The 22,204-nt window shown below is 40.4% G+C and overlaps 1 protein-coding gene across 2 annotated transcripts in view; it reads left to right on the forward strand.

Moving 5' to 3' along the window:
- Nucleotides 1-11,307, forward strand: part of PDE3A (phosphodiesterase 3A) — a 265,096-nt gene extending 253,789 nt beyond the window's left edge. For both annotated transcript variants that reach the window (XM_064459571.1, XM_064459577.1), the window contains exon 16: nt 1,396-11,307. In XM_064459571.1, the coding sequence (XP_064315641.1) occupies nt 1,396-1,640 (245 nt within the window). In that variant the 3' untranslated portion in view covers nt 1,641-11,307. The remainder of the gene's footprint in view (nt 1-1,395) is intronic.
- The last annotated feature ends 10,897 nt before the right edge of the window (nt 11,308-22,204 follow it).

Raw genomic sequence — 22,204 nt, forward strand, 5'->3', positions numbered from 1 at the left:
CTGTTAAGGTAGCTTAAGATCTTTTTTGTTATTATACAGAAGCATGTAATTCCCCCAAAGTTCTGATGCAAATGTAAGAATTAAACAGGCTCAGTCTTTAGTGATTCAGGCAAATTTTAACACCACAGCAAGTGCTTGCTGGTGTTTGCAGAGAGCAGCAAGATGTGGGGTCACCCGGGAAACCCAGGAGAGAATGTCCTGCTGCGGCATTGGTAGGGTAGGGGCTTCTTATTAGTGCTAAACCTTGAAGGTTTCCTACAGGGAACCAAGGGCTTTCTAATGAAGGATTGGTTTGGATTTGGTCTGTGCTCAGTGAAAAGCTCTTTGTTTCCAGTTCAAAAGCTTCAAGGGCTGAACATTTTGGATCCTGACACAGACATACTTTAGGCAACCTGCAAATACTAATCCACACAAATTTATTTGGTACAAAACATTCCTCTACCTCACCTTCTTTAAAAAAAAAAATCAGCAGTTGTCTTTGGAGGCGTTATTATTTCAGTTCTGTGGCTGCCATTGCCACTGTTAATGAGCAGGGAAAATTTTCAAGCTTTGTCCTGTTAAGGAGTTAACAATCTGTGTTGGGCAGGCTATACTGAAACAGAAAAAACCACTTCAGACAGCAAAACGCTTGTAGTGCATCTGTGTCAGGAGCCATGAGAACTACCAGTGGCAAAAACATATTATAGGTTAACAGCAGGGGACTGGTGCTTCAAAACCAAAGACAAGAGAGCTCCCAGATGGTATTTGGCTATATGACCACTTCTTCAGTGGTCAGACTCCATTGCAATGCTGTGCAAAGTGTTTAAGGTCATCTCTACTGCAGTGAAGTGGTTAATCTCTGAAAAGGCAGCATAGGAATGGGTTCCCTCCTTTGATTACTAATGCTTTCTCATTCATCATCCTTCTACAGCTCAGATCAGACATAAAATGTGGAGAAAACAAAATCAGGATTTTTCTTCTGGGGCATCCATTGCGGGCAGGGGGGACACACAACACAGAATTTAATGTGTGCGTTATGGAGTAGGTTGATCAGAGTCTTTAAGTACTTGATATTAAAAAAAAAATTAGGAGAAATGGCTCAGCAACATGTTTTATGCATAATCATTCAAGCACTAGATGTCTCTGTGAGCTGCATAGTCAGGGACAGCATACAGCCTGTGATACGGTGAAGCCGGGGCTCAAACTGTGCAGGAAACCAGGTTGCTTTCCTGGAGGTCTGCAGAGGCATAACTTTCTGAATTTTAAGACTGTTTAAGTTTGTGATTTTAAAGATCTGTTGGTGCAGTTCCTATATGTCAGCTATATGTCAGTTCCTCTCTGCTTGCTACACCTTCAGTCCATTTTCCTCCTTCTCTCACAGAAAACAGTATGTTAATGTCATATGGTATTTTACAGGAAAGAAGTTCAAGAGGAGGAAAATCTACTGTCAGATCACTCAGCACCTGCTTCAGAACCATAAAATGTGGAAGAAAGTAATTGAGGACGAGGAGAGGTTAGCCGGGACAGAGAAGCAAGGCACGGAGCAATCCACACTGCACCAATCTTCAGAACAAATCCAGGCCATCAGGGAAGAGGAGGAGGAGAAAGGGAAGCCCAAGAGGGATGAAGAAGAGAACACAACTGTAGAACCGAACCAATGACAATATTTACAGCAGTATTTTAAGACAGATTGACTCGTGCACAGACTCTTTCTCAAGCCAGCACAGCATTTAGACACAACACTGTAGAAGTATGGGATAATGCGCCTACAGCTGTTTAATTTGTTTCTCTTTCCTTTTTATGGTGAGGTACATTGTTTAAACTCCTTTGCTCAAGGAAGCTTTCACACTGCGACACCGGCTTTTACAGACTTTCTTTAAAGAGATTTGGGGTTGGGTGGAATTATATAAATATATATATATATAGCCAGGGTTATTGGCTGCGCACTTCAGCAAAATACATTTTATGATATATTATGGTCACTGTGATATTTACAGAAGAAAGCTCTCTAAGGAAATGCTGCTTCTAAAGCACATTTGCAGTTAACAGTAAGGTACCAGTTAAGTAGCTTTTGATCTTAATGCCGAGGGATAAAAGTTCCAAAGCTTTATATGAATGATACATCCTGCCAATATATGTGTGCATGAGGGGGTGTTTGCAAGTGTGAGTGAATATAATGTAATATTGCGTAGTTTGAGTTATTATACTAGCTGTAGCACATGTCCCAGAACACAACAACAAACAGAAGGCCTGAGTTTCAGAGAATTTGTGTCCACAAGGGAACCAGAGTCCGTTTTGAGGAGCTTTGCATTCTCCGTAGCCCTCCAAGTCCCAGTTTGCTCCAGCTGCAGGCAGCAGCCTTTCAGCAGGGGCTGCGGTAGCCCGGGCTGCAGGCCTGGCCCCATCCGGCTGTGTGGGCTCCTCCACCTTCTCCTCTTCCTCCTCCTCCTCCTCGGTGCTTCCCAGACTGCTGGCGAAAGGGATGTGCCAGGAAATTTATTTTCCAAAGGGGGTTACAAAGGACTGTGTGGCACGCTGGTCTGTTCTCCTTGAGAGGACCTGGCCCTCTGTATACTTCTGAGTGCGAGAGTGGCTGTGTGGGACTGTGTGCGTGTTTGGCAGGAGAGAACAGAGAGCAAATGTGTGTGCGTACTCGGACACTAGAGGCATACTGTCATCTTCCTACCCTAACCTTATGCCTCCGTGCATCAGTGGCCAAATATATCATTTAAGAACGAAGCTAAACTATGTCCCTTGAGAGCAAAAGAAAGGGAATGTGGGGGCCATGCCCTTCCTCAGAATAAAAGGCAAACGATGCATCAGGAGCAGTGTGGGGGACCGGTGCTGGTCCTGTGTCGGCCGGCCACTTGTATGTCTCAGCAACCACTCACATGAGCTTCAGAGAACTTGTTTTCTTCAGTGTGAGGTGCTGGATGGGAGCAGTTTGTTACTGGCATTCTGCTTAGAAGCAACATGTTTGAACCCACCAATATACTTTTTTTCTTTTTTCTTTTTTCTTTTTTTTTTAAGAGAAAGGAAAAGATCAGGCCTGTAAGAAGAGCAGATCTTTTTTTCGTTCTGTTTATTTGTTTTCTCTGTTGTTTATGCTGTGAGCCAAATGTCTATTTAAAAGGTTGGATATTCACTACCAATATTTTATTTCACAATATTATATTTGTCAATGATTAGCTATCTAGATGTAAATATGGAAAAATTTTTATGGGTTCCTGTAGATAATGATATCTTTAAGAAAAAAAAAAAAAAGAAAAAGAAAAAAAGGGAAAAGTTTTTTTGTAAAGCTAATTTTTTAAAAAATAAATACAAAAACATTTTTATACAGTGTAGCCATTTGCAAACCCAACAAATAAAGTCTTGAGTAATTTGTATAGACCCTTCTGGGAAGCCAATGGTCTACAGGATCAAGGCTTTAAAATACTAATGCTCTTTGGGACTGGCAGCACCAACCAGTACCACACAATTTAGAGTTTTGTTCCCACAAAAAGAATTATATATATAAAGTTCAGTATCTCTCAAAAATCATTTGACTATGTATGCTTTTTATATTTTAACCCTGCAGCCCCTTGCCAAGAAGAGGATTGCTTGTGTGAGTAAGAATGCTTGTGAAAGGAAGAGTTTGTAGAAGTCCTTTCTATATGAAATTTCTGACATTGCATCCATCACTTTTTGTTATTGTTACGCATTCACCATATTTCGTTATCCTATTGATACCTCCCCAAAAATGTTGGAAAACATCCTCTGTCAAAGCCAATCAGCATGTGTGTTGTCACTTCAGAGTTTCTTTCTGCTCTGCATTTCCGTTAGAGTGAGCTTTTGCTACAAAACAGGATTTTGGTTTATTACGGTTTGCATTTGCCTGATATTGTCCCATCCTACTCTTACCAGTAGAGAATACATTTGCCCTTCGACAGAGTGACTCTAGAGCATGGCTCTGAATGCTCTTATCAGCAGAAATATTTAGTAAGTTTTTCAATGAAATCAGGAAAGCAAAGATCCAAATTACACTATTATTTTAAAGGGAAATGATATAGCAGAATTAATTCAAAACAAAAAAGATGTCTCCACCAATTCCACCTTGCACTGTTTTCACACCTCTTCAGTCACTTTGATTAATCATTTTATCTGGGTTTCTCTTGTACCTTATAGTATGAGAATAATTTAATATGCCTCGTTCTGTCCTGTAAAAATTAAACTTACAGAGATGCTTTAAAATGTCACATCTTCAAGCACTTTTTGTCTCCGTTTTCAGTGCATGGTCACTGGGACTGGATTTTTTAATATTGATTTTTATGTTGCCTTTCCTAGCAGAAGAAGAAAAGAAGCTATTGCAGAAAGTGTTGATGGGGTGCCCAGTTCATAAAATTACAAAGAGGCATTCAAGAATGAGGTGAAGTCCTGCAAGTGGACTTCCACATACTCCTCTAAGCAAGCATACACAGGGTTGAACTAAGAAAAATTGTCCTAAAAATGTGCTGAAAGTGCGTTACTATATTTTTCCTAGTCACCGTTTTTAGTTGCCATTAGGTAAAATCAGTGTCAGCTTCTAATTTGTTAAGATTTGTTCCTTCTTTATTGCCAATGCAGCTGTCACAAATCGTTACTGCATTGCTACACAAGCCTGTTAGTGGGTACAGCTCGATTGACTCAGGTCTTTTACAGTGAAGGAATTGCTGCCAGGCCGAAAATCAGAATGATCATTGATTTTACCCAAACTGGAAGGAATACCAGTGAAGAAGCTAAAAGAACTGGGAGTGGTTAGCTTGGTAAGAGGTGACTTTTTTTGCACTCCAAATAGTTGCTAATAGAATCCAATTTCTGCAGGTGTCCACTCCTTATGAACCTGATTTTCAGTCCTTGCAGTGCACTTCTGGCAGGCAGTGATCAGGAAATTTCCCAGGTTGGCTTAAATATAACACAGAAGAAAGTACCAGGGAGATTTTATGTCAAACGTGTGAATACCATTTTTATTCTTTTACTTTGGGGTTTTTTAGTAGATAATGAAGCTGGTAATTTTTAGAGGTTTTTATAATAGTTTCTGGTCTAAAGGAGGTAAAACTTTTTGAGCTGCAGTTGCAGCAACCTTTTGGAGTCTAGGCCTTGATGGTTTTCCTCTTTGCACAGTCCTTTGGTGTTGCAAACCCCAAATAAACTACAGCCTGTGCAATAATTTTGGGAAAAAAAAAATAAAAGAATTGTATTCTGTCAGTAAAGTGCTCAGCTTTCAGGTGGGATGTTTACAATGTTGATATGGGTTTCTGGTATGTACAGTATGCAAAGAAGTTTCTTAAACACTAGAAAAAGCAAGGCCCATTTAAAGTGTTTTACAGTTAAAAAAAATCATGTTTTAGTTTTCAGTTCTTTAAAAACCAGGGAGAGAATCATTGAACTATTTTTTCAGATTGGAATTTTGTTTTCTCCACTGTAATGTCACTTGGTGTCTGATCCTATTCCCCTCTAGTCAAGAAGTCTGCTATTCCCTTAAGAGGAGGCTTTCTGTAGAGCTTGCATCTCCCTGTGTAGTGAGAAGAGCACTCTGCTGGTCACGTAGCAACCACGTATATAAACCCTTGTATCTCCATATTCCCAGTTTGCTTGGTAGTCACATGCTGTTTACCATGGAACATAACTTCTCTCATTATGCTTGTGTTGCAGAAAGAACATATGGAAGTGGAGAGTGTGAAAGCCCCAAACTATTTATGTTATTACTTTTAAGAGGATCCTGAGCCTTTGGTTTCCAAGAACCCAGAAATACCTGTGTCTAGAAGTAATAATTTCCACCACATTCAAAGGGCCATAGTTTACTATTTATGCTCCAATTCCTGAGGAAACCTGGCATCTCTTGATTTGTTTTGAGCTAATGTACAGGGCGTGTCGACACTCATCTCTGAAAATCAGTTGCTTCCTCCAGTCGAAAGATGGTGTTTGATGCAAAGGTACAAGCTATGCCTCAGAAGTGAGCTGTAGGAGTCTGCTAGGAAAAAGGTATTCTACTGTGCTCTTGGCAGCAATTTGAACTCCCTTCCTCTGTGAATGAAACCCCTTACAGAGAGCTTGGGAAATGGCTGTGTATCACCAATGGCATCCCCTGTGACCTTGTGCAGGGTGCTGGCTCTCACAGCAAATGATGGTCACGTTCTGGCAGTAAATGGTTCCCAAGGCAGATGTAATCTGAGAATGCATTTGTTAACAATGCAAGGATAAGTTAACGATGTTAACTGTTCATCAGTTTTTACCCTGACATCATGTATGAATCCAAGACTGCGATTGCTCAGGATGCATTTGGGACTTTTACCCTTAGTGTACTACTGTTAGAAGTTCTTAAGATCCTAGAGGTCTGAATTTGGAAGGAAGTCTGTAAAGATTCAGATAGATGCTTCTAAAAGTACCATTTGGCATCTAAGCAAATTTTGTACCCAGCTCCCTTTTTCTGCTTTCCATGCCGGACTTTAAGTTCCTTTGTTTTCTCTAGAAAAGTCTCCTAAATTTCTGTCTGCTTTGTAGATACAAAAATCTTTCTAAAATTCTGGCCCCATCTGTCTGTCTTCCTTCAGAAATACCCCCGAAAGTAGAATGCAGCATGGAGAAGCCAAGGATCTTGCCAAACCGAGCATCAGTCAGTGGTGCGGCCAATGAGGACTGCCCAGCCTGTGCCCCAGTCTGGGCGCATTCGCACCCAGCGCCATGCCTATGCTGCTGAGCTGTGAGCTGAGTAGGTGTGGGTGGCTGTCATTTTGGTTACTTGGCAGCCTGAGCCCCACCAGGTTTTAGCGGGACTTAGGATCTTAGAGAATTTTGTCCGTTCTCAAAATGAACCTTAGGCACTTTTCAAAATTTTGCCGTAAGTATAATGCAGCAAAGTGCTTGTGGTTGGTCCCAGGTGTTAATGAAGTACTTGTGCAAAGTCTCATTAATTATCTGGCACATCCTGCTTGGTCCGTGTGGTGTGATCCTGTGCTGGTGATGGTGAGAGCTTTGCTGTTGAAGATGATGGTTGCAGGTTTGAGTCCACCCTCTCACTGACTTTCCCTTGGCACAGCCAGATGTGCCAGTCAGTGTGAGCCTGGGCAGCCCGGCAGATCCAGCTGTGCCTGTGCCTGCAGCTGCGATCCAGAGAAGGCACAAGGCACTTGACCAGCAAATACCCCAAGCAGATGCACCAGCTGATCGAAGTGTGAGAGAGGCAACATATATGTGTTGTGGTTCATTTGATAGACATAGGGTTCCATAGGTAGGGAGGGCAGTAATGACAGTCTGTGGCTTTTCTTTCTCTGAAAGAAGATGCTTTTAACTGTTGGAAAACCTGTAATTCATAAAAACATATAATATTTGCTGTTACTTTCACAAGTACTGTTATGGTTGAGATGTTCCAGCATTACATGTTTAAGGAAGAAAGGTTTCAATTTAAGGATGAGTAGGAGAATTTCTTGAGCATCCCATGGCTTCGTGGGCAGAAGATTAGATTGAGGCTTGTGCCCAGAGCGGAGAACGTGCCTCTGCCAGGTCTGCTGCAGGCACCGCATCTGGGAGGCAGGCGCGGAGGGTTGCTTGCTTTTTCCCCGTCTCGGGCCTGGACATTGACCTGAGAACTTGGGTATTCTTCCTCTGGCAGCACAGCGCTGGTGTAATTAGTCCTTGGGTTGATGAGGTTGTAGACATGCAGGTAGAAAGTCAAACTGGCAATTCGTAGGAAAGAGAAAAGGATATTGTAGCCCAGTGTGAAGCAGACTTTATGTCACACACTTGATTTCACTTTTCTTTCAAAATCAAATGTAATCCCACTGTAATGAAGTAACCATGGAGTTTCTGGGGATTTAATTACTGTTCGATGTTGCAGCATTAGTCAAAATGGTGGCAGCATTAAAAAGGAGATAATTATTCCCATTAAGTAGGGTAAGGGAATGCTTTTCTTTTTTCTTTTTTTTTGTTTTTTTTTTTTTCATATTTTTAGGTGAATCAACAAATAGGAGTGTCCAGGCCTCCTGAAGAAAATGTATGTTAAGTGTTTTTGAACAGATGGGGGAATATTTGAAATTAGGTGACAGCTGTCTTAAGCAATCATTGGAAGAGCTAGCAAAAAATACTGGTTATTGGAGGCAAACTTTGAATTAGAGCAAAATAGCACCAGTACTTTTGAAAGCAACTTAGTATGATAAATATTTCTTTGAATTTTGTCACTTTCATTCAGCAAAACAACATTCCTCTGGAGGTAAATCAAAGCAGGGTTTTAGCCCCTGCTGTGGTAGTTATTGAATCCCAGTGTTGGAGGGAGCAGTGCTAGAGTTATCCTCCATTTACATCCAAATTATGATTTATTCAGAGGCCATTAGTGGGATTTTCCTGGCAGGCAGGTGTCCTTTTGATGAAAAAATATATCATGCCTCCTCAGTAGGATGCAGATGTTGCCTGTGTGAGCACCCACCTGAATTCTTAGGACGATACAAGCTCCTCAGTAGGCTGTGGTCAGAAGAGCATGCGTGCATTTCTGGAGAGTCCATTTTCACAATGACAAAAGGGGGAAAAAGCTTGAGTTAGGTGACAACACTACTTTGATAAAACTGAAACAACAATAACCATTGAGCAGTTTGAAAGCTTGCCAATGTCACTTGAGGTGTATGCAAAAGTTTCCCCGAGTGCTTGCATATGTAAAACTATTCCTTCTGAAAGGTGATGAGTTCAGGTATAACCAACTGTCCTTGGCCGTGGTCTGTCAGCCTGAAGGATATAGTGAACCAAGAAGGATTTTTGACTGAAGTAGTTTAATTCTCCCTCATTAAAGAAAACTTTAGTTGGTGCTAGAGGAGGAAAAAGAATGATAACATTTATTTCAGTTGAGCTTTTCCAGTGGCTTGTTGTGCCAGTTGTTTCTTACTTCCAAAGCCATGCTTGCGGTATGTCCAAGGTGTGGAAGTGGGGCAGCAGATGACACTTGGTTTGCTGTTGATGGCATATGGGATCTGTGTGCGCCAAGAAGCACCACTGAAATCCGCAGGAGTGGAAAGGGGTGTATCCCAGCAGCGGATTAGATGAGGAAACCCAAATATTTCTGGTTTCTGTCTGTGTGAAAGCACAAGAGCGGGTAAAAAGGACTTTGCCATGGCTGCAGACTATGTGTCCTTTTATGATTGAATTCTCATGTCCTGATTCAAAAACCGTAGAAGTCAGATCAAATAAGCAAACCACAGCGCGTGCTGTGGCCCTGGCAAGGCAGGCGTGCGTTAGCTTGCATTTCCTCGGGCTCGCAGAGGGAGCTGTGATTGCAGTGTTGGCCTGCGAATGACATGGGGTCCCGGACAGGACTGCACGGGGGGATGAACTGGTGGGAGGTTAAGAACAAATGCTGAATTTCAGAGGGCTGTTGTCAAAGTAGCTGGACAAATACCTTAGAGTAATGTAATCCAACTCTATACCCACCTCGCCGTGGTTTGCTTACAGCGATAGCCCCGAGGCAGTGGGCTTAGATGCTCTGGTTTTCAGCGCTGTCTTCCTTTACCACAGCGAACACTTACAAACAATTAATGTGAATTAGCAACTGCTCTTTGCTTTTAATGGAGATTGAGTTTTTGGGGTTTGTTGTTGTCAGTTTTTGTTTCTCCCCTGGCCCTTATCTTTTTACCCCCATGCTTTCATAAAAAGGGAAAAAAAATAAGGGTCTGTAATCTGATCAGAGAGAAAACAGGGGTTTGCCATGTGTGTACATACTGCTTTAGGTAGAAAGCCCATTGTCTCTTAAAGCTATCTTTCCTTTTCAGAATTCCTGCCTGATTCTGACACACGGTGAAAATCTGTATTTGAATGCAAAATTTTCATTTTTAGATGTTTGTAAACCGTAATACAGTACTGCAGGTGGCATCCTAAAAGATCAAAGACAGCATTAATAATGGCTCTGTGGTGTTGATGATCTTTTCAGTATTTCAACCATGTCAGCATACATTTGGTCATTACTTTTCTAAAGTTAAGTCTTCTTTTCTTCAGTAATTGATATAAGATGTTTGCATGATGGAAAGTAATTTAAGTTCACTTCTTAAAAAAAACGTGATTCATACTGTAGGTTATGTTTGTTTAACAGATTAACATTTTCACTGACGGGTGGCAGTTTTTTTTTTCTTTTTAATGCTTTTGATAGAAGAACCTCTAGGACATTTTCCAGCAGAAACACATTTTGTGATCTTTGCCTCCAGTTGTGGAAGTAGTACCTTTCAAAAATAATTTTATTTCCAATACAGTTTGGCCATCTGGGTAACAATACACAAGTATGTATACCACGTTCAAGCTATGATTATAAAAACCCCATTTTGGTGAAAGTAATCACGAAATTAATCCAGCAAGGTCAAAATCCTTTCTGAGTGAAAATTTTGGATGTGTCAATATAATTGAAGCACGTGATGCCCCACCAGATTTTGGGGCCAAATCATACAAATTTTGTATTTTCAAATTCACGAAAGGTCAACCAATATTTTTTTTTACTTTCAGAAAACACTGAGGAATTTGGTCACCTTACATCCTCTCCTGTGAGGTTTGACTCCTGGCCTGCGTCCTCAGGGCACTGCGCCTCAGACACCGTTATTTTATGACGGTCATTCAGACTCAGCTCTAGCGGCAAGTTTCCGCAATTCACCCATGTAATTCAAAATTAATCCCTCCTTGATTTTTTTCAAGGTGAGAGAAAGGAGGGGAAATGTAATTTTATATGGCTCTATTCCAAAAGGGTTTTGTGTACCTTTCTAATTCTTTTGAAGCAATATTTTAAAAAATAACTGCCAGCCAAAGTGGCAATGCAGAAAAGTGCCATCTTGTTCAGGATTTGTACACGCCAGTTTTTAACACAGTGTTTTCACTAAGTACTACATACATTAATTTATATTTATATATTGTCAATATTGTTGTAACCAAGCTTCTCCTTTTTAAACACTTCAGGAACAAGGCCTTGTATTTTTAGGTGATTTTCATAAACAGAATAATACTTTTCCTTTCACTAGTATCTTGCACTCGATACATGTAGCAATACTTAATATATTCTCTTCACAAGTATTTGTTAAGTGATTTAGTTAATGGCTGATAAATGTTTTGTACAAAATAGATTCTGTACAGGAAAAAAAATCTTTTAGATAAACATTATTTATTTTTACTGTTTTGTAAGTTAGACACTATATGAAGCTCCTTTTTTGCCAGAATTACTGGAAGTGCCTCTTGGTAAAATGTATTATACAGTAAATATGTATTCAAAATTATTAGAAATACTTGTCACAAAATGAACAATGTGGATGTTGCAATGTGAAGACAAATGTACAACATAAATATAATTCTGTGGTATCCTGTTTGCTGTGTTTCTTTTTTCCTTTACTGAACAAATTTGCTTCTGGTATGCCCAGCCTGCAGTTGAAGCGCCAGTCTGCAAATGACCTGTAGCTTCTTCAAACTCTGATTGAAATCCAGTAAAGCTGGTATATATTGAATTCCCATTTTATCTCCCAGCCCTGCTTGGTATGTGTTAGGGACCCGTGGTATTGATTTATTGGTATCCTATTATCTGCAATTTTACCAGCAGAATTCTGCACTTTGTTTCAGGTCACTAATAAATCCCACGTTTAACGCTGTGTGACTCAACCAGTCTCTGGAAAGCCTCATTATAAATATCCTTCTTTAATGATGACCAATATTTCAACATCTGTCGTCTGTGTACTTTTCAATCCAATTAATACGGACCATACTGATTGAACGTGGTCTGTATTACGTGCACTGTTCAGCCATAGTGATGCAGAGTGAGTAATGCTTCCCGAGAAAATGAAATGTGTTACCTTAAGAGTGTTTTCCTTATTAATCACAGAAGCAATATGTTAAAGTGGGACATCAGTAAGTTAGATCGATTTTCTTGCAATTATATTGGTAAGTATACTGTCATTCTTCAGTGAAAGATTTTGCTAGTCCATTATGTGAGCTAGGACTGACATTTAGCCAGCTACTTTCTTTGCTCACTGTTCATAATTTTAAAGTATCTTAGAGCGGTCTAAAATTTCCCCAATTTTTTTAAGTTTTATTACTTACTTTCATCAAAGATGTGGAGAGCTCTTCAGCCAAGTCATTTGAAATGGCTGCATACAAACTATCTGGATCAACAGCATATTCAAAGCCTCTTGTCCTATAGCTTAAAAATTAACAGATTTCAAAGTATGGAAAAGCATGAGCAACATATCTATCTGTCAGTTTTGAAGTCCCACTAGTTTAGTTGTCCTCTGGCTTAAATTCTGAATGGCAAAAAATGTGAGGAAATTTGTACCAGGCAGTCATTAGGAAGGTATTAGCTGGGATCATTGCCAGTACAAAAGTAAAATATGATTATACCTATTCTGAAGGAACTGCTCATAAGCAGCCGGTCTGTCCCAAAGACTTACTAATTCCCTAGCATGGAATTATTTGATCCAGAGATTCACAGCTGCCCACAGAAAAGCATACAACTGGAGTAATGAAGAAAACCTCGTTTCCTTCAGTACTCCTCATCACAAAAAGTAGGGGCCACCAAGGTAAAGAATGCACTTGTCTTTGAAAATTGCTGAACTGTCTCTGGAGCTCTTCAAAAAGCAAGAGGTTCCCATGGGAAGAGATGAGCCATAAAGCACAGAGCAGAAGTCGTCAATCTGCTAATGAGACCACACATGAGCATGCCTCTCCTGGGGTTCTGGTAAAACATAAAGGAGGCCATGACGCACAGTCAGTAGTGGCTCAATTAAGTGTTGCATTTTCCAGGTGTTCAGATTACTCTCAATTGCCCAGGCAAATCCACTTGCCTAAAACCACTTAAAATGTTTCACTAAAAAATAGAAATCTCAGAGAACTCTTTGTATTCTGTTCAGCAATGCTTTCTTTACCGTTTCTTCAATTATGTCACCAAAACCCCATGGAATCCAACATTATCCCTCATGCAACCATGGACTCCCTGGATATCGTCAATGATTCACGTAGGGGTAGAACAGTAAACGACTTTGACAGTTAGATGCGTAACTTCCAAGCGCTACCCTGACTGACGGGGTCTGTAGCTCTGGGATAGCCATCTGCCACGATCTGAGGGAGATTTTTAACCACTCCACACTGAGATCCCAAAAACCTGGCATGCTGAGAAGGAAACTGTCCAAGTCAGCTACTTTGTTGAACAGCTTCACAGCCAAGGGGTGATACTAACGTTGCCTTAACTCATGTGACATGGGAGAAAACATGCAAGTTTAAATTTTACCTAAGGTTTTGATGGCTTGTGTCACACCACACACTAAATAACCTGGGATAGACACTGTTGTAATGGTTTGGAAGTCTGATACAGATAAAAGGTAGCTGCAACGTCTGCTTGTCTGCAGCCAGGAAATACAAAGCAGAAGGTTCCTGTTTGATCTGTGTGATGGCTTCACTTAGAGGGACTTTTGTTGTTGCTGGTAAATTACTTCCCCTCACAATCCTTTGCACATGTCAATTGTTTATTACTGTGCTTGCCAAAGGCATTATATTCTACAAATTCAACACCTTCTGTGTCATAAACTCCACTGTTAAATTCTTTACACCTTCTCTTTCCACATTTCTAGCCAAAATCTCTGGGTGTAAACCTAGTTCAAAGAACTTATCTGCATTACAGAAAGTGCTATGGGGTTTTATTAAGATTAATGGTTTTAATCCCTAGTGGCTGGACAAATTCCAGTTTCTTTTATTACGTTCTTCTAAATTAAAATTCTCCCCAAACCTCCGGTGGGTAGAAATGCTTCCTGCCCTGAAGAGATGAGTCATATCACTGGATCTCTTCTTCATTCTTCTTGTTATACCCCCCCAGAGGTGGGTTTCACAGGCCCCATGGAGATTTTTGCAAAGTGTTGTTCTGTATAAGTATACATTACTTCTTTTGAAAATTCTAGTCAAAAATCTGTCTGGGTGTCTGGGTCCGTAATTTTGGGGTTTTGTTTTTTACTTACCATTCTGGAAGAAAAACCTCCTCACTTTTACCTGATCGGTTACCTTCTGCACGTGCTTTCAAGGTGATCTACAGTCGTTATGCATGCTTCTATACATTACCTCAGGCACCCAGCATGGGAACATATGCAGAAAAGGTGGTATTGTTCTATGGTCAGGAGCAGTAAATGCTAAATTTACTGCAACTGCTATTTTTGAAAATTATTCTTCCTGAGGTTTCATGAAAGGGGCTGAAAGTCTGAATGTCATGAATAATTTGATGAGCACGTCAGGGTAATGAGACTTCTCAGAAGGACCTGTGAATATCCTAATTACAAGTTATCAGGGCCCAAAAACATAATTAGACGAGTGTTCTATTGCTTTTGCTGTTCTTTGATATGAAAATTGTTCATTGAGGCTAGACCTTCGTTGGGCAAAGAAGTGCTAGCATAAATAAAATAATAACAGAGCATTTGGCCAAGTGACAATCTGAGTAGCGGAGGACTCATTCTACTGAAAGTTTCTATATAGCTTTGCAATGTAGTATTAAGGCTTGGGAACGTGTTCTCTGTCAAACTATATGAATTATGTAAATTCAAATTTTAAGACAATATGGTATATCTGAATACGATTTATACATTTTTTTTAAAGTCAGTATTTTCCTTTTATCAGAGAAAAACAAAAGTTTCTTTGCAGCTGTTATGTGTGTACTCAGATTTCAGCACAAAGTTTATCTTTATAAGCAAGCCCTTATGATTTAAATAAGTCCGTTGGAATATGTTTTAAAAAATGTCTTTTACAAAGGAAAAAGTTTCATGCTTCTGAACACTGGGTGCGGAGGTTGAGACTTTACAAGGTTAACATTTGCTCATGAAATGTACTCGAAGAAGAAGCAGCTGGTTCCCTGGAGCTATGCCTCAGATATCTGTTGTTGTTGGATGGTTTAAAGACTGACCCACAAACTTGCTGTGTTGTTAGTGTATTGGTAGGTCTATGAATCAAGATTACTCTTGTCACAGCTATTCACTATGGCTAGACTAGGCTTTGTAAATGTAATTAATTTAACCCTGTGCTATAGAAATGAAGGTGGTCTGGCTTCTAATTTTCTGTAACTAATACAAAGTAGGAATGCAAAGAAAATAGAAACAGACCTCGAGGAATAAGCTTTAGTCTGCTTCTTTGTCCTGTAGCTGCTTTAAAGGCTTTGTTTCAATTATAGAATAAGTATATACAAGCAAGCAATTTCTTTTAGTACTATGGGAAAGCAAAACCTGTCTTGTCTGATTGATTGTCTAGCAAGCTTCCAATGAGTTTTGTGTCATTGTGCTTGGAAGTGCTCGGCTGTGGGAGGCACTGAAAAGTGACACACAAGAGGTGTCCTGTCCTGTATTGGAATCGGTAGTGATTCGTTTCCCCATCTCAGTTCTTGTTAGTAAATTGTAGTAGGTAATGTACTGTATTGCCTTTCTATGGGATATCCAAGGCCTGGGGGACTAATAAATTCCTACCCGGATGACACTTTCTTCTCTGCCAGATGAACTTGCTGAGTTTTAGTGAGGATGTATTCATTTACTCTAAACACCTGGAAAAGTATTGTAGAGGACATAACATGACCATTTCTGAAGAACTGCTATAATTAGCTCATAAAGGAATGGTGATTCTCTTCTGGAAGGCGTAAGAAAACTTTCCATAATGGAAAATACCTTCCCCAGGGTGGTTTTGATAAAGTTCAAGTTAAGATATTATCTATACCTATAAAGAAGTCAGAGAAAGAGACTTTCCAGTCTCTTTCCAGAGAAATTCCAGTAAAAGCCCAGCTGTGATAGAAAGCTGATGCTGAGGTTTTACAATGAACCAAAAATCCAGGAAAGATGAGAAGATTACACTAAATCCTGTGGGCCTCATTCTTCAAAGCATTGCTTCATCTTAAACTGCATAAAACCATACTTTAGGTATGTTTCTGTAAGGGTGGAGGACCATGCCCTGGTGTTCACTGATATGATTTGTAGCATAATTAGGTCTTGAAGGATGATGTGAAAGGGATTTATATAAAGAATTTATGATTCTGAACATAAAACTTCCATATTAGAAGGGACAATGTGGTGAAGGCTACCAGTGCAGAATAACTCGAGTCTGTGTCAGAAATCATTGAAGGAGACAAGGTCAGCAACGAAGATTAACGGTCAGGCAAAACTACTACAGATTCTGTATTGTGTAAATTCAGTTTTCCTAATAATTGAAGGAAACAGGCTGGAAGCTGTTCTCTGAAAGAGGCTGAAAGAACTCATAATCAGAAATTCTCCTAATCACTAATTCATGTGAACTATTAGGCACCCTGATATTTCCTAGAAAAGGGGAAAAGAGGTTTCCAAGTTTCCAAACCCACCAAGTAAGGATATAAGACACATTAAAGTACAAAATATGAATTACGTGCAGTGTAATAAAGTTCCAGCTGCATTAAGAACCCAAAATGGAGATATAATGAAGGAACGGATAATAATTTGTATTAAATTTAGAAAAGTAGAAGCCTGCTTCAAGGCGCTGTGTTTGGCACGGCACCGGTTTGAGTGTCAGTGAGCTTTTAGCTGCCATGGGAACACACCCTACTGCAGAGGGTGGGAGAGAGCAAGGAGGGGAAAGGAAGAAGAATTTATACTTTTAATACCTTCTCTGTTTGTATAATTAAAACTCATAGGTTAGCAGAAGACACAGGATTTATAGCCTCTCCCAGATCAAGCATCTACATTGGGAACTAGTCACGTTGTTCTTCACCTTTACACAAACTTGCAAATAAATGCTGTTTCAGTAGCCGTGACCTTGTGACATGAAAAACACAGGGTTGGAATGAAGTTTGCAAAATTTTCCTTTCGTTGTGGCAAAGGACTCAACTGAGTCTCCCGTGCAATTCTGTCCTCTCTTTAATGGGTTTTTTCATTCTGGTTTTATATCATGTTGATGGGAACTTTGCCCTGAGGCTTTTTGGGAGCAGGGCATACTGGGCATACCGGGAAGGGCCAGGGTCTGGATGGGAAAGCTTTCTGAATGACTGGTCCACCCTACATCCCATCTTCTCCCACGCACCCCACGCCCCCCCCAACTTTTTTTTTTTTTTTTCTGGTCCATTCCCCCTTGAAGTCTTTCGTTTCCTGGGAACGAGCAATTAAGAAGATCAGGATTTTTTTTTCCCTCTCCACAAAGCTTTGTCACGTGCCCCATCAAACTTACAGCAACATACAAAGAAAAATACTCCTGGGAGGGTTTAGATGTTCTTCAGGATTTCCAGCTAGGGCACTCTGTGTCTTTGCTTTGCCAGTATGCCCAGTGTCCTGGAGTTGATAGGAGGGGAGAAAAGAAGAAAGAAGTGAGGAGGTGGGGGAGGAGGATGGGGACTAGATGAATACCAAGTGCTCAGGCAAAACAAGAGAACAAGTTCCCCCACCCTTACGCTTTTTTCTTTCTCTGCCTCTAGTATAAGACGTACCACCCTTAGGCAGGGTAATTTCTAAGAGGGGGTTTCCCCTCCAACTTTTCACACTTTTAAGCTGGGACCAGGGCCCATGCATGTATGTATGGGTATGCATAAGCAACAGAGGGAGCTTACCTACGAAAACTGGTAGGCACAATCTCTGGGGATTTCTACTGCCAGGTAAGATTTGGCTTTTCTTCTTCTCTTTGTTAAGTCATCTTTCAGAGACGATGGCCTTTAGCTGGGTTCATGGGTAAACAGTCTCTGTACTGGTCTCCTGTGGCCACCTATTCTAGCAAGTGCAGCTCCTACACCTGCAGGCTGACACACAATAAAGGCATGTCTAAGGAGGCTTACTGCAAAGTGGAGGAGCTTCCAGTGAGGGGAAGGACTTTTTTTCATTGCCTGGAGTTTGAATGAGTGGAGGGGAGCTTCAGGAGCTGCCTGGCAGTGTCTCAGCCGTGCATGCTCAGGATCGGACTTGTCCTTGGACCTGACCGTCGGGCACAGCCCCACATGTCAGCCCGTGGGAGGGTGAACACCACTGCCACCTGAGCTGTGTCACAGGTGAGTTATTGGGTGTGCTTTTGGTGGGATAGAAAGCAGATCCTCCAGAGAGGGCTCCTGCACCCCAGCTGGAGCCAGGAACACAGGTAGGGGTTGGAGCCCCAGCTGTGAGCCCAGGTGACAGGCAGGGAGTAGGTTTGAGCGTGGCCAGCAGTTGTCCTTTGAGCACAGTGTCACCTGTCTGGACTTAGTTGTCATAGGTGTAATGAAATTTGTAAGAATTCCTTCATTTCAGGGCAGCCACTTCAGTGTCTTTCCTTCCTGCTGGAATGATTGATGATCAAATTCTGCCTGCTCTTTCTTTCAGGACTCCCACAAAAGGTCATTTTACAGTGGAACTTGCTTGGTTTGATTTGATTTTTCCCAAGTGTGATGGTAAAACACCATGTTATTCCCTCCTTTAGCTTCACAGAGACTAAAATGTCTCTGGCTTTGAAGGCTCCTGCTTTAGTCCTGTCCTGTGCATCTATATTGGGGATGATAGTACAGAACACATTAACAGATTTTATATATATATATATTTTTATATATATATATTTATATATATATATATATATATATATAAGTTTTCACATATACCTACTCTTCCTTGACTGGCATGGAGTGGAGCAGCTTTTTTAGAATGATAGAATCAAGAGTGGTTTGAGTTGGAAGGGACCTTTAGAGGCCATCTAGTCCAATGCCCCTGCAGTAAGCAGGGACATCTTCAACTAGATCTGGTTGCTCAGAGCCCCATCCAACCTGATCTGCCTTATACAATAGCCAAAACTGCCTTATACAATGCTTCTTCAATATCTCCCTTTCTTAATCTCTGATAAAAGTTACAAAAGGTATTTAGAAAAACTAATCCACAGAAACTCCACTGATTAAATGTTTTCAGAGGTCCTTGAAGAGTTCAGAGTGCTCTGCAAGCTTCAGAAGATGCTACCTGTAATTAGGAAACACTATTTAGATGGTATTTGGTTGAAGGAAGGGAAAGTGTGTTGTCTATGTATACACAAGTAATTGTTTACGCTTTGGTACACTTGGTTTTGTTCTCCCCATATGGTTATTTGTTTATATATTTTTTTATATAAGAGCTGAATATCTTTACTGCCAGAAAACCTGCATTTTGGAAGATTGTGTGCAGGTTTAATAATGACTGATAAAACCGGTGTCTATGTTTTTGTCATTGCAAGTATTATGTGGTAAAGATACATACTTAAAACAACAAGCAAATCTAAATCTAAATCTTGTGCCAAGGTAACTGTTGCTCAGGTCTTATTTTTAAACTGCAGAGTGAAAAGAGAGAATGCACTTTACCCATAAAATAATACCCTTTCAGTTCGGAATTAGTCTTCCAATAGATCCAGCTTTAAGAAAACTGTGTGTGTTTCTGTGTGCATATGCATCCAAGCATAGACACTTCTGCAGTCATACATGTGTTGGGTCACGTAATGAATGCAAGATTATATACATCTCAACTATGTGCATGCACACACATATATATACAGGGAGATATGCATGGAGGCTGCTAGATACATAAGGCTTTAATTTAGCGCTGTAAACATGAGAGGGCTGAATTTGGCCCAGAGTGTTTCAGTGGTGATAAGGCGACTGCATTTATGTTGTCTTTTTAAAGCACAAGATAGAAAATAGAGAACAAAACCGACCTTTCTTAAATAAGAGGAGTGCTGCAGACTGATTCTTCATTGTTGGCAGCCAAACTGGTCCAGTAACCTGACCTCAGTGAAATGTGCCACTACTTAGGATTATGTTTTGCTGGCATTCCTGCCACGGCTGGGGAGGAAGAGCTGACATGGGCTATCTGTCCTCATGTTTCATGGCACTGGAGAAATATGGTATCCAAGATATGGCAAAACCCCAAGGTTATCACTCTACCCACATCAGTAACGGACCACCCTTACCAGCCAGGTATCTGCTTCAATAAAAACAGAGCTATCTCTGACCTTCCAGTCCAGTTGGCAGTGTATTACAAATACTCCCAGTATAATACCAATGACACCAAAAAATATTTGGGTGGCGTAAGGCAAGTTTGTGGTGAGAGTGAAACACTCATATTTACACTGGTTGCACAAAAGAGGAAAGATTAAAGCTAATACTGTGGTGGGCTGTGGTGCCACTGGGCACACTGCTCTGCTTTCTGTGTTAAGAGTTTCCTTCAGAGGTGTTGTCAGGGCAACCTAACTGATGCTTTGAGATATATGGCTGCAGGTTGCTCCGGGCCAGAAAACTACTGAACTCCTTAAAACCATGCCATAGGAACAACTGGGGATACATTAAAGCCTGTCAAACTTGTATGTCTGTCAGTCCTTCCTAGTCACTTCCATTTGTCATCCAGAGTCAGATAATAAATGGTATTCATTTTTATACTGTAATAATTTCTTATATTGCTGAGTATAAGTTTTGTTTAAGGACCACTGTCCATTTGAGAATCATACCAACTCGGTGCGGCATGAACTTGTATGCTGCTGTCAAGCATTGGTGTGTCATATTCCACCCCCACACCTCCATGGCTTTTCTAGGGGGTGGGGTGTCAATTCTGCATATGGGGTGCAGTGGAGGAGACAGGGCAGGCCCTCTGCTCCTCTGCTGGACCTCTACTGGATGTTGCTTTGCATGGAGGTAAGGACAATTCACCTATCTGTGTTTCAGCTGTTTTCCTTTTTCAATTTTTTTCATTCTGAGATGGCGGTGGCAGTAATATGCAGAGCATTTCATACCTTAAGCTAAAGGCTATTTGATGTGCTTACATGGCAGCATACCTTATGCGAGTGTTATGCCTGTTCTCACGAGTTTGAATGACTTTTTCCTCACGTAAGTGCTGTGAGGAACAAGATGGGGTACATGGGTCCATTCACCATTGTGCAAGTTCAGAAGTGGGGACTAGAGAGACGATGTGACTTTTCCTGATATTGCAAGAAAGTCAGAAGGAGAGCAGAAATAGGTTGTAAGGTTTCTGCAGCAAGCACAAACCATTCTTCTGTTGTTATTGTTGTTTTTAAAACAAATCTGTATGCTGATTAGTGCTGACAAGGAAATACATCAGAGACCTTGTCAGGACAGAGTCAAATACAAATATTTCTCTTACAAGTAGTCTGTAGCTCTTATTTCATCTGATGTGATGGAGAGAGCTCAGTGAAAATGTTGGTACCACAGCCACAGTCTTTTTGCCTTGTCCTTATATGAACAGTGCTTAGGCAAGGATTTGCATGAGCAAATCTCAGCATCTAGATATACTTTTGTCATTTTCACTTACATTTCTGGAAACACAAGTACCTACTGCACAGACCCTTAGGAAGCCATGAAAACACATGTATGTGCATGTATATATACATAAAACCATGTATATTTTTTACTTATGTAGGATCTGTGTCTTTTGACAAACATAAAGGAATAGGAACTTCTATTCGTGTTTTCAGCCAGCAGTTCTATAAAACATAGTGCTGCTTAAAAGTGAACACAGAAGCTGATTTCATAAATATTTTCAGATCTGATTTAGAGATTGAAATTAAGAACAAAGTACTGCAGTATGTAAGTAGAGATTTAAGAATTACTGATATCTTTTGTTCTCTAAGTGCAGTATTTAGGTTTTCTTTACTTCTTTGTATTTACCTGCAAAGAAGCAAATTCACATTTTTCCTGTAACAATTGACCACTGAGCCCCAAGGCTCTATCTAAAATGGTAAAGGGAACTAAACCTCTTTATTCTTGTGTAACTCATTAGCTAATAGCAGACGATTAGAGCTAATGTTTCAATCTAAAACAATTCAAGTCCCTCATTAACGAGGCTAGATTTCCTTTGATCTAATTACTTAATGCCCCAGATATATGGGAAATTCAGAGAACAGCTCTGAGAAATCGCTGCAGACATGGTCACATCTAGAAACATGAACTTACATATAGGCTCCAGAAATGTTGTTTAAAATGTTAACAAGCCTCATTTAGTCTGCCAGTAATACTTGGTCAAATGTTCAATGAAATCACACTGATGATAGCTAGAGAATGAAGATGACTGTTTGCCGAGTATGATTTAATCTTCATTATTATAGGCAAGTGGATTGCAAGTCTCCGTAATTAAACATCCAGTGCGCTGGTCAGATTCTGTTGTAAAGTTTGATAATTGCTGTTGTAGGGAAAACAGTACAGCGGGGTGTTGCTGTCACATGACGAGCTTTTGAGGCTGAGCTAATAGGATGCCTTTTTAAAATGTACTCCATGTTTTCTGCTTTATAGGCAGGGGATATCATC

The sequence above is a fragment of the Phalacrocorax carbo genome, chromosome 1 (genome assembly GCF_963921805.1).
Source record: "Phalacrocorax carbo chromosome 1, bPhaCar2.1, whole genome shotgun sequence".
Classification (NCBI taxonomy): domain Eukaryota; kingdom Metazoa; phylum Chordata; class Aves; order Suliformes; family Phalacrocoracidae; genus Phalacrocorax; species Phalacrocorax carbo.